This window comes from Manacus vitellinus, unplaced genomic scaffold (assembly GCF_001715985.3).
Source record: "Manacus vitellinus isolate BGI_N305 unplaced genomic scaffold, ASM171598v3 scaffold_5_pilon, whole genome shotgun sequence".
In the NCBI taxonomy this organism is placed as follows: Eukaryota; Metazoa; Chordata; class Aves; order Passeriformes; family Pipridae; genus Manacus; species Manacus vitellinus.
In genome coordinates this window covers 29,504,441-29,524,289 of record NW_021940682.1, presented here as the reverse complement: position 1 = coordinate 29,524,289, position 19,849 = coordinate 29,504,441, and the positions used below count along the sequence as shown (strand labels likewise).

At 37.6% G+C, this 19,849-nt stretch overlaps 1 protein-coding gene across 2 annotated transcripts in view; it reads right to left on the bottom strand.

Annotated features, from left to right (window-relative positions):
• The window catches only part of OSBPL8 (oxysterol binding protein like 8), an 85,722-nt gene that overhangs the window by 35,817 nt on the left and 30,056 nt on the right, over window positions 1–19,849 (bottom strand). Inside the window, exons 3-4 of one of the 2 annotated variants that reach the window (XM_029963459.1) lie at window positions 14,879–14,915; window positions 12,466–12,603 (exon numbers count right to left, since the gene is read on the bottom strand). In XM_029963459.1, coding sequence (XP_029819319.1) covers window positions 12,466–12,603; window positions 14,879–14,915 — 175 coding nt within the window. The remainder of the gene's footprint in view (window positions 1–12,465; window positions 12,604–14,878; window positions 14,916–19,849) is intronic. The other variant, XM_029963460.1, reaches the window with a different exon arrangement.

Below are 19,849 nucleotides of genomic sequence, written 5' to 3'. Positions count from 1 at the left end.
TAAACAATAACTGACTGTCAACATGAGCATCTTTTAGACAGGCAACAACTACTCTTTTTTTAAACAAGTCTTAAAGACTACACCTTCCAGCATATTAAGAATGTTTTAAATTCTTCAGAGATATATGAAAAATTCCAAAAGAGAAAACATTTTTAGTTAAATGTTTACACTTGAATTTTTTCATTAAAAAATGCAGAACAAATGGAAAACAGTTAAGAAGTCTTCCATTGTCCACTTACGGACAGCGATCAGCTTCAATTGCAAAATTCTATATGAAGGAAGCAAATACAAAACAAAACCTTTTTTGCTTCAGTAATTACCAGATTACATGTATTTATTTTAAAGATAGGAAGGATCTGTCTAGTTGCCAGCCCCATGCTTTCAGGCTTTGAGATCTTTATTTCCTGAGCAGCTTGAATAAAACAGTGTTAGATGCTTAGCACAAGGCTAATCAATTTCTGAAGCAGAGTGAAAGGAAATGTTATAGGGTAAAACAGGAAGTTTAATAAGATGTCATGTCTCCCACCCGCCTGAGGCTGAACGCACCGCTCCAATGATTCTGCAAGCCAGGATTGGCCACTGATGCAGAGACCCTTAATCACCAGTTTGCAACCTCTCCTATGCGCAGCACCCAACTCTTCTCCATCTCTTCAGAACCAGGGCTTACAAATTCAGTGAGCCCTACTGCAGAAGATGTGCAATACAAAGTGAAAGCTATTTTAGTCCTCCCTCCCCTTCCACCCATGGGACTATGCAATAAAGTGCGTGTGTGCGCATGCACAAGATAAATCACACTGTACACAGAGTAATTCTGGTAAGTATGCACAATTTCTACAGTGTTCCCTTTCAGGAAGAGGTGACCTGGTAACACATTTTCAAGTATTGAAGCTTCCTGAAATAAACTGCTGAAATTCAGGTATCTATATCAGAGGGACACACTACGGACAATGAAACTCTAAAAATTTATTTCAATATTCCACTCCTGATTTTCAGGAGACAACAAATCTCAGCAAAAGGCGATTCAAGCCCTTTCAGGGGTTATAAATCTTAAAAATCTTGCACTACAGAGTTTAGCAAGGCTATGTTTTCAGCCCTCATTTTCTACCTTGTTATTTTATGTCAAACCACTGACGACAAGCATGCAGATTCTCCTGCAGTTTGAGCTAACTGAAAACCTTCTGTTGTACCTTACTATTTTAAAACAAATCCATTGGGGGGGCGGGGGAAGGTAGTGAAATGCACAAGGGAGGAAGGCATTTATAAACCCCATCACAGAACAACAGTAATTAAAGTCCAAACAACCAAGACATTCCAGTCAGTCTCCATGCATACACCAGTGCATTTTTAAGCAAGATTTGCAGCAGTGTAAAAGCTAACTTACTCATTTGCCCATCTGCAAATCTTGTTACTATGAAGAGCTGTTACCTAAATGCACAGAAGCAATACTCTTTCTGATTTCTACCAACATCTCAGTACATTACTTTCATTTAAGCTTAAAAACTGGAAGTGGAAATTATATCCTATTCTGTATATTTTAAGAAATGCAAGACCAAAACAAACCTGGTAAAGCAGGAGAGAGTTCGTTATATCCTCCGAATGAAGCATTCCGGACAAGCTTTCGGCCATCAGCTCTTGGAGAAAACACAGATGAAACCCCAGCACATGAAGAAAACCTACGTCGCACTGGACCCTCTTCCTTCATGAGTTAAGATGTTTGTGTAAGGATTATGTTCTCTGTGAAAGCTGGTTAGCATTAGCTGCTTGGAATAAGAGTGTTGCAGTAACAGCTTTTTACCTCACATTCTGATGAGTAAGATATAAAAAGGGGGGGGAAGAAACAAACGAAGGGCACACATGAAAAATGCAGTGAAGAGACAGAGGCTGCCAAATCAGCAGCAAGCCAAGCAACACTACACTCCTCTCATCAAAGCCATTACGATGCTTAAAGTGGAATGGCTTTGCTTCAGGTCTTCTTTTCCAGAAATACACATCTCATTTTTTACATCTCAGTTTTGGTCCCACTCATTTCTAAGCACACAAAAATGGTGTTTATTTAGGTTTTAAGGATTCCTTAAATCAAGTTCCTTTTAGTCTTTCAAGTTCTAAATTTCTACTGCAGAGAGCACAAACTCATGAGCTATGTGGCTTCCCCATTTGATATCGTGGTACACTACAAAAATCTGAAAAGGGAGTCAATGGTTTGCATTATGCAGCCATGCTGAACTTTCCTGTTCAGGACTTACCTAACTAGTTTTTATCAACTGATTACCATAACCTAAACATCTTCATTTCTTATTTAAAAGGTGAGGTGATTGCTTTTTCTTCTCTAAAACTCTCTCATATTTATATATACAAACCAGCCTGACACCTGGAAAAGTTGTAATAAATAATCTCCACAAAAAAAGGCTTTTTATTGTTAATGCTCCAAATATTTTATGCAATGAATAAAACACTTTTAAATGGACCAACTTAAATTTTAAGCTTAAAAAATATTCCAGTAAATTGTGCTTCAAGACTAGAAATCTCCTGATCCAAACTCTTCTTGCTGGCAGCTACCAGAATAAAGTCAAATAAGCTCTCCCTAACCTCCTTCTCCTTAGTTCACCTGCTTCTCTGCCCTGATGACTACCTTGCATGGGCACCCTCTTCCATATTTGCAATTTCCTTCCCATTTGGTGTTTCTCTGCTGATCCTATTTTCCCCACCACACCTTATTTCTGACAAAATAGGTTTTGAAACCTTCTCTGTTTGCAGGAAAGCAGAAAAATAAGACACTAAGAATTGGCTTGCAAATAAGAACTTGCCTTCTCCCTTACTCCATAGTAGATATCTCCTTATCTTACAAATTGAAACACAGCCCACAAATTAAATCAATGGTAGCGTGAATGTGATTAATTCTCAAATAATACTGTTTACTCCACCTGCTTATGCAAAAGAAAAAACCAAATCACTATAATTTCTTCATGCCTTGTAACAGACTAATGTCCCAATATATGACAAGGAGAAAAGATGTACCAGAAAAAAACAAACATGAGGCATTAATTAGCCATCAAGAGAAACCATTTTATGAAATATGAAAAACACCACTCACTTGAGCACAGGGAGTGGGAAAAACTGGATGAGCATGTCAGATATTCAGGCCTGTCTTCATTTATCCATTACTGTGTCTCACACTTCTCTCAGCTGAAGCACTCCTTGTCCAAATGTCCCAGAAGGAACAGGAAAAGCAGATGAAAAACTAAAGGAGTGGAATGCTGGGGCAATCAGGAAGAAATGCAAGGAGGGAGAACAAAACTTTTTTTTTCTCTCTTTTTTTTTTTCTCTTTTAATAAACAGAGCTCCACATCACTTCTTCAAATCTATCTGCTTAACTACCAAACAGAGCAACTACCTTGATCCAAATCTATTCAGAACATGTATTTTCTTTTTTTTTTCTAATTAAAATCGAGAGAAAGCTGCAGTAGAAGAACTCTCCTTACACCCAGAAGGAACTGTATCCTCTCATTACAGACCTATCTTGCCCAGTTAATGGGGTTATTATCTCCTCTTTCAAAGTCAGGGTTATGACCCTGCCTGGAAAGCTCTGTTGACACTGGTATCAGGACACTTCCATGTCTTGTACCAGAGTAGCTGGATCTCACAGACTAGCGGGAGGGGAGGCTCCAGCATGAGCCACCCACACACCACTTGGTCTGCATGTGCCAGTTCTGGAGCCCTACTGACCATGACTCTGTTAGGGTAGAAGAACCTGCCTACTTGGTTCTTCCACAACTTAGTCTTCTCTGCCAATTTATGTCCACATTACGAGAAAGTGAATAGACTTCCAGGGGTTTGACGAAACAACATAATCCTGAAGGCTTATGCCTCTCCATGCCCTTATGTCTCTCCATGCCCTCTCAGTTCCCTTGACACTATTCATGTAGCCAAACTGTAAACAGGAACAGATTCAAATACCTCTTTCTCCTTCCTATGACCTCTTCTCCATTTAGAAGTGAAACTGAAATCTAGGGTAGATAAAATTAACATTTCAATATGGATAATGTTACATTTCCTCCCTGTGAATCTTTCTCCAGTCAGAGAAACTATTACTCAGGTATTCTAAGAACCTTGGACTTCGACTAAACAGCAACCCAGGACAGGCAGGCTCTGTGCCTCTTGCCAAGATATGACTCTGTCTCACCATTACAAAAGAAGAGGAAAAGTAAAAATCAAATTTAAGCTTCCTCCTTTATCTTCCCCTTCCCTCCCCCACCATCATCTTCATGTTCCACTTAAATCTGCAGTGGTAAAACAGTTATTTATAGTCACACCATGTAAAAATTCACTAGTTCTCCAACTTTTCAACACCTTGTGATTTATTATGCCTGTGAATACCTCTATACACATGCTCATTTGCTTCTACTATTTTAAAGTAGTACGTGTTGCTCCAGAGACACCTGACAAAACTGAAAGGCTGTTGGAGCAAAAGGAATCTGCAACTTTTAATAAACATCAGGATTTTTCTACGTGGTGTAATTCTAAGCTCAATTTTATTTTAACTCTTGAGCATCAGCCTGCGATATTAGAGGGGTTTCTGCTCTCCATACACTCAGTGCTCAAAGCTCTGAGAAACCCTTTTAATTCCTTGCAATAAATTGGATTTCTGAAAGGAAGAAGAGGTACTTTTAAGTAGTTGAAAGTGCTTTTATTTGCACGTTCTGTATATGACATTTGAAAGGTGCACTTCATTAGCCATCACATATTAGACAAAAAACCCCATTAAATCCTTCTTCTACTTCTCCCATCCCTGAAAATAAATTTAGACAGAACAGATCAATGTACTGATGAAATCAGACTTCAGTGATCTTAGACTAATGTCCCAGGAAGCCTTCTATCCTTTTGATATTAGTTCCCAGTGCCTTAATAAATTGATATAAAATGTACTAATATACACAGCTCAGAAGTGTACACAGTTTCAGAATACTCAGAAACACAATTACAGCCAAGTCCAACTGCAGAAGTCAGACAGAGCTAAAAAGCCAGCATAAAAAAGAAAGCACCTGCATCCTAGCCTAAATGCATCAGGTGTGTACCAGTGCATCAGTACATGAAAATATGAGTTTTCTCATAATAAAAGTTTACCACATGAAAGTAGGCACTAGACTAAGTATAACACTGAAAGGGAGAAAAAGCATCCTGGATTTCTCTGTTTTATATAACACCTAAATCAGTAGGAAGATAAAAAAGCCCATATGACTGAAATATTTAGTTCATGTGTCTCAGGCTAGAGGGATGGGGGAGCACAAAGGGAAGAAACCATTCTCAGTCGATCTGTTGAACACCTCTCTAGAGAAGGAAAACTTATCTGTCGTATAAATTTTTCTAAAAGGCAGAATGCATTTCTCATATTAGCTATCCAATCAGGGCTTCTTCAGTAATAAATGCTGGCTGAAAAACAAACCATAATCCTATGTTTAAGACATTCTTCCAGGATATTGCCTGAAGCAAAATGTAAATCTCAGTATACAAAACAAATAGAAGACACATGCAATTCGAACAGCTCATGAACACTTTTGACAAAGCCTGGTTTTAGCTTTCAAACATTTCTCCAATTGAAAAATACTTACAAGCTGAGAAAAACATAGGTTTATCAATAAAGACATTTCTGAATTGTACAGGTATGAGCTCCAAGCATGGAAACTGAACTCAAATCAAATCTAATTGGACTATCCAACTCAGAAATTTTAAATGTAACAATCCTTTTTATACAGATTTTAGCAGTTTAAAATAACAATCACATTACACAAACTGATACTAATGCAGTAATACAACTAAGAGTATATCTAGTGATACAAATTTTAAAAAAATCCTTTTCCCCTTAGAGGTAGGTACAAAAGGAAAAGCCAAAATCTTCTCAAAACCAAACTCTGTGAAAGGTAAAGGGAAAAGAAGGAGGAAGGGAAACTGTTGGTGTAGTAGAAGGCAGCAGAAGCCTTTTAGACTTGCATTTCAATTCTGACAGTAATTTGCCCTGACATTTTGACAATGCTACCTTTTGCAGTAGAATTCTCTTCCCAGTCCAAGAAAAGAAAAGGTCATAAATAATTCTCTACATGCAGCATAAACACACGCTTTGCAGCACACAGAAAACAGGAAAAACAAGAAGACCTATAAAATTTTTATCCAACACCTGATTTTTGTACATGAACTTGAAGGGAAAGTAGTTTTCTCCTATTTAGGGTATTAAAGATATACTTGCCTTCAGCACTGATATTTGATTCAGAAAAAAAGATACCTAAGCCATGAGGCTACAAGTTGGGAGAGTTTCTTTCACCAAATATTCTTCTGTTCTCTGGTATTTCCAAGTCCAGTGCAGTTTAGCTGAAGAGTAATTCCAGAGGCAAGCCTGAGAGTGGTTTTGAATGGACACCACATGCACTGTTGACAACTGTACTTGGCTGCACCTCCTCACTTGCTAACAGCCTGCTCAGCTCCTCCCACAGAGAGTAAACAGGCCTGCTTACTGCTCAGGTCTCAACCTTTGTCATGTCAGCCCTTATGAGATTCTCAAGGTCACAGCTCAGGTTCAAGTAGGCCAGAGATTGTCATGGACAACCAGAAATTGCTTGAGCTGTTTCACAGCAATCAGCCTTGCTGTGCTTTTGAAACTCAGTAACACACTTTCACAAAGCTATAACCCACACAGAAGGGAGGACATGCAATTTACCGGAGCCACAAACACTGGGTGGAGTAGCATTGGCAAGTTTTAATAAACACACAATGACTTGCAGAGAGGATTGTGCCAGACTATGCATTACAGTAAGAAAGCAGGAGGTCAAGATAATATATTCAGGAGACTAACCACACACAGCAGAATTTAAAACATTTTATAAGAAACTCAGTCTGATAACACAGACTAAAATCAGATTATTTAGGGCTCAAGCTCCTTCCTCCATTACTGTGACCAGAACCCCACTCACATCCCATTTGAGACAAGCATCACTAAAGTTATTTGAAGTAAGTTATACAATTTTGTGGAACTGGGGCTTCACCTTTGTGAGGAACTCTTTGTTAAAACCTTAAAAGTGACCACCTGTGTCACTGGGGTCAGGTCCCTGCAGCAGAACAACAGATATTAATCCAGAACTACCAAAAGAACAACCAGTGTACATGGTTCCTATACACTGCTGATTACAAGATACTTCCTCATCATCAAAAGACAAGGCAAAACAAATTAAAACACCTCCCAGTGAAGCATCAAGAAAGACCAAGAGTCTGCGAGCATGATGGCTTGCAGGGTTTTAGAAAGAATTCCTATGGGGCAGGAGAAAGCAAGTGTTAACATTTTTCTAAGACATTAAACCCACTCTGGAGAGAAGGTGGTTTACTTCAGAAGTAATACTTACTGTTAATATGGAAGTATTAAAAAAAAAAAAAAGCTTTTTGGAGGGTCTCAAGAAGGCCTTTAACAGTTTCTTCTCTAGTGCTGAGACAATGAGACAGACTTACGGGAAGATTAAGTGAAGTAACAAAGCATGACAGCCTTAGTAATAAATTGTTCTTATTGTGTCAAGATAGTAATTTAGCCATTCTTCAGCTTCTCTATTCAAAGAACAGACATAGTGAAGGGAAACAGGAGACTGCATGAAGTTACTTCCATGACTAAGTTTGTCTAGATGTACAGAGTAAGCTCAAAGGAAAACAGAAATCACTATCAAAGATTAAATATAACCCAAATACTCAAGAAACAGCTTGATCTGGAAACAGATAGATTGGCAAGATTTTGCCATCTGCAAGCCAAATACTACTATCAAAAAGAATTATTAACACACTGAAAGCACTAGTTGAAAAAAAAAACAGCAGGAACTAGCATTTAATCAGTGATCAACTCCCAGTGGAGTTATATCCTCCCCTGTGCTTGATGCATCCATCTGCTCTAACTATGGGCAGCAGGATTTCTCTCTCCAGCTCCAAGGCAGTTCCTCTCTGCTGTGGTGCCAGTCTCATGCATCCATATGAAAGAACAGGTTCTTGTGACCTCTTGGCAGAAATGTGCTTCAACCACCGAAGCCAAGTGCCCATCTCAGGTATGAGTTGCTAATATTTTGAAAAGGGTTCCAGTTCACTGACATGGGGCTGCATCTTTCCTTCCACTGGTCCACAGCAACCTGTCTTCCACTGACAGCTGGTTAAGAGGAGATGTGTGCTACGCCTCAAGGGCTTCTTGCACACTGACCACCAGTGGCCCAAGAACAGGGATGATAGGTCAGGAGCTCCAGACATTTCTTACTGCCCAGCAAAACAAAACGTGTTACTGCTATCAACTGAGCCAAACAACCAAAACAAATGTTTTTTAAAAACTGCAAGTTGCACAGGTCACAACAAACCAGTTTTAACTTGTTTGCTGCCTCAGGCAGACAGACAGTAACATGCGAGTCTTGTATTTTCTTGGTCATTATGGATCCAAAGGCATCTATCTCATCCCGTGCATACCTGTTTCGGTTTTGTCCCTTTTTGCCCCTTTTTCCCATTTCCCCTTCCCCTCTCCCCTTTCTTGGGAGTTGTACATAATATCCTTACTGTATATAACTGTATATATGTAAAAATACACATATATTTTGGTATAATTCGGTTGGTTTCAGTTTCTCTCAGTTTCTATAATTTTTTTTCCCTTTCCTTTCTTTGCCAAAAAGGAGGGGAAGGGCTTTTGCTGAGCATTGGAGATTTTGGCGGGAAGCCACCTCAAACTTGCTCAGAGAAAAATCCCTACCATCATTTTTTTTTTAATATATTTCCTTCAAACAACCTTGCTGAACCTTTCTATGGAAGCGAGTCTGACCTCCACACCTACACATGCCAGTCAGTAGCCTCAAAGGTAAGCTACTTCAGCCTCAGAATAAAGGACAAAGATTATACAGAACAGCAATATTGTAAAGAGACTTTTGCTGAACAATCACTAGACAATGCTGCCAGATCAAACTGTTCTCTACCTTTGTAAAACAAATCTGCACTGGACTCCTAAAAGAAGATTCCTCATCTCCGGCTCAGACAACATACGAAGTTCCATCTCACAAGGTGACAGGAGTGAGGAAAGAGGAAGACATGTGTCTTAAGCTAAGCAGACAAGTACAGGAAAACAGAAGCTTTCTGAAATCCAGAACTATGGTCACACAGTATTTATACAGGGGAGCACCTAAAATTATAAAATATATACCACTTACAACTTTACACTGGTACATTACATGGTTCTTTTTCCAAATAGAAAGTCAATGGCCCAAACTGACATTAAATGTTTACCTCCACTTCCTCATATTAAAACTCATCTAGTTTCAACCGTATTTGTAATACTTGTCATTAGGATCTTACTTAAAATAGAAGCAGAAGACACAAATGAGGCTTATTCCAGTAGATTTGCCATGAGATGGAAAGCATGACTCTCCTTGGACAGCTGCTGGCCAGCCAAAGAATCCAGCATGCATGGTGATGTTTCTCTGCTAACATCAAAGTTAGTGCTGGATGCTCCAGAGATTGCCTCTTGATAGGTTTTGTTTCATTCCAACTCACCTGGTTTTGAACTACAAGCTCCATACAAAACTGGCCTTGCAACACAGGCACTTTTATTCAGGCAGCAGGAAGCATAACCCAGGTAATAGCAGCCAAATAGGATTCGACAACATCCAACTGTCCAGCACCAAAAGCTAAGTACCTATGTCCCAGCTCTCCTTTATATACATGTAATCAGTTCTTTGTAGACTGTACCACACATTTTTCTGTTTTGATTCTCTTTATCCTGTGCCCAGCATGATTTTGAATTATTTATTTACATTATCTATCTCCTAAAGATGAGTTCAGGTGCCAGTGACTAAAAGTTATTCACAGTAAATGCCTTTAAATTCTGTATTTAAACGTTTCCTATCTCATCATACAGGCTTATTGTAAATACCTTTGTTAACTGGATTTCAGTTACAACAATTAACCTCAAATACTCCATCACTTTAAACTCTGTTTTACTTCATATTTTTCAGGCTTCCACAGCATCTCTTTTTCCCATATGTAATAAGCTCACATTTTCTCTAGTACTGTAATTTTGCCATAGGAATAACTACCATAGAATATTCACCCAATTTTTACATATGGGTCATCCCCCTCCATAAAAACACCTCCTGAGTTGCAGATAGGCTACAAGTTAGTAACTGTGGGTTGCTGAAGCCTAGCCCACATCCTATCTTTTCACTACTCAAATTGAATGCAAGCCAAATTTCTTGTTTCATGAAACTACAGCTTTATTTCTAGTAGTGCCCCTGGAAGACTAAGACAGTGATGACTGATGCTAAAAAAGGCATAAATACATTTAACCATCTTAAGTTCACTTATATCAGCCCTGAAATAATCAGAGGGAAAAAAAATAGTCAGGAGAGAGGACAATCTCTGCAAGGAGTTTGATGTAGCACCACCAAGTCTTAGGGCATTTAAAGCCCTTTTTAATGATATTCCTATGAGTGAAAGCCCTGAAAAAACCACAACAGTTTGACTTTATAGATTAGTGGAAACAGCAACACTAAAAAGAAGACTTTATTAGAATATTCAAATACACATATAACTACAGCATTTGTCTAATAAGGGATACAACACAGTAAATAGGGAGAATAACAAAAAATTTTTTTAACCCTAATAAAAATTACAAACAAGATATATATGTATATTATACATATATTTCCAGAAAATATTTCCAGATTAAGCATAACACAAGCCAGAGAACATCAAGAGCTGTCCCAGTGAGATAACAGCAGCTATTGGAAAATACATCAGAGCTAGCTATGGGTAATACTGAAAATACTACCATAATAACTTAAAATACGCTAAAAGATTACTACTTTCAGCATGGCAACAACTATCTTTTGTTTAAAAGTTTTTTTCTTATCTAAATAGTACTGAATGAGTGTGCTGGTTTAAAGGTAAAGCAGCAGGGGAAATGAACCCAACTCGAAAGAGAGATTATAAATCAGAATAACAATTTAATAAAATAATACAATAAGTACGACTATAAAGACAAACAATTGGTTTTAACCCACAAAACCCAAATGTATAACCCAGCACCCTGGGGCATGAACAGAGTGGTGTTCATTGGGCCCCCTGAGTCCAAAGTAAAAGGAGAGGGGAAAACCTGTTGGTGAGAGTGCTGTTGCAGTCTGGTCAAGAGTGGTGATTGCAGTCCAGTTCAAAAGTGGTGGTTGCAGTCTGGTTGAGAGTAGTGGACTTCAGTTTTCCTCTGGATCCCACGAGTGGTTAAAAAACTCCCAAAACCCCAAGATTATATATCCTCCAGTTCAGGCAGGAGTGCCCAGTAACCTCCCTCAGGGTGGGGAGTTCTACAATGGGAGGACAGGAGCATCCTCCTGTCTCACAGGCCTCTTAACACCCAGTTTATAGCCTGAGGTGTCAGGCCTGCTCTGGGCAGATGGTGTAAATGGTCTATTGATAACAGTTTCTGGGAAATGGCATGGGAGACTATAGAATACACAGTTTTGGGTTACACCCATACAGTGATGAACTTGTCCCAGCTAACTAGGACAATAGGAAAACAGGAAAATGATTTAAAGTTACCTGAGACACTGCCTTTATTACTCTGACACACTAATATTACTTTGACAAAGCAAGCTATGGGAGTTAGGGAGGTTCATACCAAAAAAAGTAAAAAATAAAAAGCCATTTCAGGAACACTACTCATGGGAAGAACTAAAGGAAGCATAGATGACTAGCATGGCTGCCAAGAATAAAAGGGAAGAGGATATTAATTTTAAAAGCCTGAAGTTTTCAGTAAGGACTTCACACACCATAATAAACACATCTAATGATATCCTAGGCAATAAGACAATGCAAGCGGTATCCAATGCAAATAAGCACAAGGAGAGTTTGTTTATTTGCTTGGTTTTTTGTTTCTTGAACAGACTATCAACATGACAGGTCTGCTAATGAGTTTCACTTCGCATCCAGTCAATTCAGATGGATCCACAGAGAGTTTGTTTTCAAGAGGTTTAGCAAGGCAGAGAGACTGAAAGCTGGCAAAAAGTTGTGTTAAGGCTTTTCTTTTTTTCACTTTTCTAAAGAGAAGGATCTTTCTGTTAAAAGATCTTTGCACAAAGATTCCAGGCTTAGGTGGTACATCATAACACTTCTGCATAAAGACACAACTTAAGTACTGAGAAAAGAATGTTACCATTGGTTACACACAAATATGATTTCCCATTATATGGCCTGTTGTCCCATCATAGCATGCTTTAATAAATTAGTGCACCACATAATGAATTTTCTCCTGTTTCAGATTAACACTTAAGGATACAAATAATTACATACAACATTTCAATATGCTTTCTTTCTTACTTCTTTATTGTAAAAAGCAGTGGTTTTGAACCAATTTTTGGAACAGATAACTAATATCAGAATTTAAGTTCTTGAAAACCTCTGTAAAAAACAGCTTTGTCTTACCATGGCTATGGGAAGTTCCTGGGCTCAGACACGGCTGGAGTAACTCTTTGGTAGGAGTAAAATAGGCTTCTTTCCCCTGTTGCTGGTTCATTTTTCCTGGAGTTACAAGCTGTGATTCATCGCTGTTTGTTACCACTGCTGAAATACAAAATGATGCTCAGTCAATGATGTTACGTGCTTGTGCATAGATTTCTATTAAGAACTTCACTGCTATTTATGAAACTGGTATTCAACTGCTGTCTTGCAAAACATTTCATTCTAGAAAATGAGGTTTTCAAGCTAGAAATTTGCTTTGGAGAAGATGGCTAAAAGAAGCCAGTAAGACTGGTCTAAGACACGAGACAAAAACAAAACTAGGAGGAGGTGAAAAGGCTGCTACTGAATACAGATATAGCATTTAGCTGTAACTTCTGAAATACTTCTTTCTTTGCCACTTTTGTGATAGCCCCAATTCAGTCAACCCAGGAAACAGCTTTGCGGTGAAATCTTGGCAAACTAATCAAAACCTGTAAGTCTCAAAACCCACACTCAGTTTCTGACTAATCTTCAAAGCCCTTACACTTCCCAATGAATTTACGTGAGAACAACCAAAATAGGACTTCTATGGTTTTTTTAAAATGTCCCTGGGAAAGGCCTCATCTAGTGAAATTATGAGGGGGGGAAAAACACATCCTATGAAGAAAGCTAAGAGAGTTGGGGTTGATCAGCCTGGAGAAGAGAAGGCTCTGGAGAGACCTTACTGCAGCCTTTCACTATATGAAGGGAGTTTATAAGAAAGACTTTTTACCATAGTCTGTAATGACAAGACAAGGACAATGGTTTTAAACTCAAAGAGGGCAGGTTTAGATTAGATATTAGGAAAAAATTCTTTACTGTGAGGGTACTGGAACCACCTTCTCTGGTTGCCCAGAGAAGTAGTGGATGCTTCATCTCTGGAAGTGTTCAAGGCTGGGTTGGATGGGGCTCAGAGCAACCTGAGCTAGTAGAATATGTTCCTCCTTACACCAACGGGGTGGGTCTAGATGATCTTTAAGGTTCCTTCTATTCTATTAATCTAATTCTTCTTAGGTTTCACATGCCATTTCTGTCACTTGAAAAAAAGATTTGATATGCATATGCTCAATGTGTCTGAGAAGACATACAATGGCATTGCCAACCATTCCTTCCACTCAAAGGCCTCAAAGTGGTGATTTGTTTTTAGACTTTCACTCAGGCTTCAGAGCAGCCACCCAAGAGAAAGACCACCTCTCTTCCTACCTTCCTTCAACTGAGTGAGTTTAAACTCATATCATCTATCTTCCTGAAGACAAGCAGAGGATAATTTTAGAGAAGAAACATTAATTAATAAATGCCAAAGCCTCCTCATGACTCTTTAGAGGGCACATTTCAATACCAACAGAACTGTTATAGTTGAGAATACATATTTTGTTCATTTTCATCATACTGGCCATCAGATTACTAATACACAGTTTTTCAGTACAATTCATGCATTGAAGAAATACAAATCAGGGTATTTACAGTCAATTTATTTCAGGTAAGACTATGAAAGAAAAAATCTTAAGTGTCAGATTCCCAGTTCTGTTTCTATAAAGAGCATATGAAAGTGCCTATACCCCTGAAAATAGTACAATGACATCAGATATAGGAAAAGGTTTATTATGATTCAATTCAACATTGTTTTCTTAATGTCTATAATAAGCCACAGCAGCTAAGACCACAGCTTCTTCGCAGATTTCTTATCAAAAAGAAACAATTTGTACCTGCACCTCTCCATCCCCCACGCATGCAATCTCTCAATCCTAGGCAAAATTATTCTGCCAATCATACTATCATCCTAATGCCCATGAACCAACAGCACCAACAAGTCCTTGGCTGAATGCAAGCATATAAATACCCAAGTCTGAAGTTTTCCCTATCACTTCACCAGATCCATTTCTGGAGTATTACAGTATATACGCCTGGTCAGTTCTGAATATGTAAAATTGTTGAAATTAAGTAACCATATAGCACTATAAACAGACAAGCTCAAAAATAAAAACGCTTCTGAACCATTATTTCCATATCTTTACTATCTATACTACAATAGCATTTGAAGGTTTCATCTCAAACACATAAAAATAGCTTCTTCTCTTCCAGATAGGTAATATAAGAAATATATTTTTGGCGGCCATGACTGAGAGAGGTGAAGAATAAACTTTTCCCTCTTAAAAAAAAAAAAAGTTAAGGTAGGGAAACAGTCAGATGAGTGGCATGCCAGGCAAAATACTTTTCCAACAGCAAATTTTCATCATACTTCAAATTGTCAATTATGATACAGAAGAAAACCTAGTATTTAGCCCAGCAGCCCATATGCAAAATATATGCTATTATGAACATATATGCAAACATACTGTAGAAGAGAGGAGTTACTTACTTGATGGTCCATGAGAATCTCTGTTCTCACCATGTTGCTGTGCACACATACAATTGAAGAACGAAGAACAGCAAACATAAAAATCCAGGTCAGGAAGAAGCAAGTGCACAAAAGCAGCAGCAGCGGGAAAGAAGACAATTAAAACAGTGTTAGTTCATAACTAAAATACAACATGCACCTCAATGCCAAAGGCAAGACCTCAAGAGACTTAGCAGACCTTAGTTCAGAAAAGGTGAAGCAACAAAACTGACAAATATGCTTATAGAAAAGCATTATTAGAAGCTATCATTAGTAAACAGCAACTACCTCAACTGCTTATTCTGAGTGGAACTTTTCCACCAGCAATTTAGTGCTAATATGACTTGATGCACAATGTTTTCAAAAGACTGAAGCTCTGAAGAAAGTTGAAATAACACAAAATTTGTTTCCAAAACCATTCCACTTTCAGACAAGAGTTTTGGAAAGAAAAAACCTTTAACACCATCAAAAACATGCAAGCACCCACTAATGCTTGATCCAAACCTAACTGCTTTTGCACACAAACACAAATTAGAAGCCACAGATTCAGCTCATCTACGAACACAGGTAATATTTTAAATGGCTTAGGATGCAAGACAAGCAGTGCAGTTTTAAATTTAAGAGGACATTTTACATCATCATCATGATGGCTAGGCTTCGCGAATGAAGATTTGGGAAGGACATCAAAGTACTTCCAAAGAATCATGTAAAAAAAATTATTTGTGGTCCACTGAATGCATCAAATATAGGCACTAGTGGAGGGTAACTACATAGTAATAGCCTGTACTCCTTTCTGATATCTGATCTGAAATCTTTTTTAAATCATTGCTAATCAAGACCAAAATCAAGGCTAAGATCCCACTGTGCTCAGCTGTGTACAGATGTAAGGCAAGTTCCACCTACGTGTTAAAGGATTTACTACATTTGAAGTCTGTGAAAAGGAGAAAACAAGTATACTGATCAGCATGAATATTTCCTCCTTAAAAATAAATCCAAACATGATGTATCTTCTATATCCCCAAGAAAAAAAACTTATATTCCATAAAGAAGAGAAATTCTTGCCCTGCTTTATAGAGGATCCAATCTTGCCTCTCTTTATCAGGACTAAACAGCAGGAAACAAAAAAGAGAAAAATCATAATCAAAATCTTTGCAAGTAAGTGTCTTCGCTTGCACTCTTGATCTCAAAACAGATTTTTTAATATATTTCTTTTTGTTAACCCTCACATCTGCCTCTGGGCGTTAAACTGACAGTGCAATGTGCAAATGTAAAGTATTGCAGTGAGAATATAACAACTGCAGTACACATCATTAGAAATGTGAGGCAACCCTTCTTTCATAATTATGTAGTTTCCGTAACAAGATTTGATTAAACAATGAAGGCTGAAATAAAATATAAGAAAACGTGGTAAATAACCTTCAATTCCTGTCAGAGACTAAATTTACATCAGAGTGAAATGCTGCTAAGGGAACCCATGAACTTACCAGGCAGGTTTCGGTACTAGTACATGAAAAGTATTCAAGAATTCAGTGGCTTTCAAGGTAAAGTGTTTCTTTTAATGTACAGATAATATAACTGCAGATTAGGAACCAATTTATGTTTGGACTGGAACTGTACTACCCTACGCTGATTTTAGATTCAAGAGAATAGTGACTGACAAGAGAGCAAGAAGCCTGCAGTAACTGTACAGAGATCCAGCAACTGACTGAAGGACAGAAAAGAACACTGCTATTCAGCACTGGTCTGCTTTATTTCACACTAAAAGCTGGAAAGCAAGAGCACAGATCTGGAAAAATACATTGTAAATGGACATATAGGATCAGAAGTGTCAGAGACTGAGACAGCATGTTCACTCGCAGTGAGTACTTACATGTTGAAGAAATAAGAGTGAAAAAGCACCGCAGCAGATTCGGTCTCACTGCCTGCCTCTCAAGCAGCCCTGGCCAAGATACAACATGACACCACAGAGCAGGGTAACCTGTCACCGGAGACGATGGTGCAGGGGCTTTTCATGTAAATATTTTAGCATTGCATGGTTAATCCCATGAACTGGTACAAACAGCTCCTACACCAGAGGCTGAAACACAAGCCTGTCTAACTCTGTCCTTGATCTTCTCCAACAGACATCCTGTTTACACACCAAACTACCTCCGTTGCTGGTCAACCTCCTCTCTTCATTAGATGTATTTGGGCCTGTGTATTTACCTAAAACATGCAGAATATATATTTCTAAACACTGATGCAAGATGTTAAGGTACTGAAATGAGATGATTTTGGGCAAAAAGACCTCTTCATTTTCTAGTGGCCTACTGCACCTCTGTCATCTGCAATTCATATATCTGCAGATTTGGGATCCAAACCACTAAAGGAACAAAACATGACAGTTCTACTACTTCAATGTTTGCTCTGAAAAGAATGTTCTCAGGACATTCCTGCCCATCACCTCCCACAACTCTTATTCTAAATATGCAAAATTAAGAGAAACATATGCATATTTCCAGAGACACAGTCTACTCTTACTTTCACATTATATAATTGATGACTTTGATTATTACAGATTACAGAACAAGTCCTTTGACAAGGCAGGTTCTCAACACTACATGTTTAATTTAGCTTCTACTGAAGCACAATTCCCTTGAAATGTCACTACCAAAACATACAAAACGTAGTCCTCCTCACAGTAAAGTTTTTGAGTAAGATTTAGGAATAAAACCAGCAATATAAAGCATCCCAGGAGACAGCAGCCATAATTCTGGTTTTATACAAAGGCAGCTCACGTGCTTCAGAAAAGCACTATTTTTAGACATTCACTTCTCAGAAATAAAACTAATAACAACTGCTACTAAACTTTAAGTTACATCTGCCAAGTGGTCCTGAAAAACAAAATCCTTTTCCTGTTGAATATTAGGGGAAAAGAAAAAGCATATGTCATACTAACATGTCTGAATCTCATACTACAAAAGATAAGTTTTTTAAATAGATTTACTAGTTGTACAATCAAAACCTACAGCTACATTTTTAATAGAGTTGAAATGCACATTCTAAAGCCAAGTTAGAGTTTTCAACCCTGCTGAAGACGGACTTTTCCTGAAGGCAGTTGCTGAATATGTGTAAATCATTAAGATTATTCCAGTTACATTTAAATTCAGGACCACTAACCCAACCTGCAAGTCTGATCAGTAGAGAGGACTTGTATTCTATACTTCAAGGAAAAAAGGTACTTCTATGTCTACTGATGTATTTAAATAGCAAGGACTGACTGTACAAGCTATATCACAGGCAATTTATTTATTAAATATATGTTTTGGTAAAATATAGAGGCAACTAAAAATTAGTAAAAAAATAATTTTGAAAAAGAATAGTTTTTACCAAACATTTTCATGTAATGTTCTGAATTCTGAGCCAGTGAGGGTTGTTTAAATTAAACTACTATTTTATAGAAAGATAGGCAAAAACTGTTCTCAAACAAGAACTCAAACCAAAGGTTCTAGTATTTTGCATTGTTTTAATGGTGTCAGACTACAAAAATAGTTTGCTGAGTTGTCACAGCCGTGTTCAGATTTATTGCAGTGTGTATAAACCTAATTGTTAGAAAATATAAGAATTTAATATAAGACTTTTCTCCCTATATTGATTCTGAAAAGATCACAGTATTAATTTCTGTAATCTCCTCCTCCGTTTTTTGTTTGTTTGGTTGGTTGGTTTGGTTGTGGTTTTTTTTTTTAACACACAAGCCAAAAAAAAACAAATTAGAGAGCTGACACCTCTAAAAAAGGGCTTTTTCAGGTACCTCCTAGAAACATCCTAAAGAACTTAAAATGGTGGGAAAAAAATGTTGATCAGTATTCATCGTGCATGTTCCACCTCATGTATTTAATGAAGTTTCATCAGACACATGGAACTTAAAAAATCCTCAAAACCAAACCAACCTATTGCAGCTAAAAGTCTGGAATACAGAAAACTTTTAAACATGATTTCAAAAAAACTAAAATTCTGGGAAGAGTCAGGATTTGCATTGATTCAAGGTCTTCAAAATTACTGGGTCGATCTCTCTTAAAATGTGTATGGGGGTTTTAATATTTAATTTTCACTTTTTTTACTATGATGTACACCAGATCAAGAATGTTAGACTACCAGATAAGCTTTCAAAAACGTTTTTAACACCTGCATGCAAAACAAAAAACTTGACATTGTAACTGCAGTTAAGACAGACATTTACCCCACTAGTTGATATTTTGGTAAGAAATGCTTAGAGTAGCCTATAACAGTATACCATCAGTTAAAAAAAATTATTCTGAGATTACACTTTAGGTGCCTAAGCACATAGGACAAAAGGTAATCTATTGTTACACTTATGATTCTCCTGAAGGAGACTTGGTAAGACATACAGAGACTCATTTCAAGATACCTTTTAAATACCATGTTATTCTGGATGCACGCCACAAAAAGAAGATTAGCACATTTTATGTTACTTTGAAGTGGTTTGTAAACTGGCACTTTTTTATTTTAGGAAACAAGGAGCAGAGCAACTGAACTAACAGGATTTTTTTTAAAAAAAGTCAACAGTCGATACTCATAGTACGTTGCATCTGGGATATAGATGTGTTGTCCGTGCAACAAAACAATGAATTTGTTTATTACAGGAAAAAGTCAAGGATTTTCTTAATGCACTGCAAAATAGTTTTTCTACAAATTCATCACTTCAGTTAAAAAAAGTAATAAAACACTTGAACAAATTAATAGCTCTGTGTAGTAGCTGACTGTCACAAATAAAGTTTGTCACTAATGAAGTGTTAAACTTGACCTTCACCACAGTTACAGAAAACATATCTTATTTTTGCCTTTGGGAGGCAGTGCTTTCTATCATGAAGCAACTCTGGAAACTGAAAAACATTTCCTGCTTCACCTATTAGAGTGCTTCTACATAACACAGCTTGTGAAAAACCAAATTCT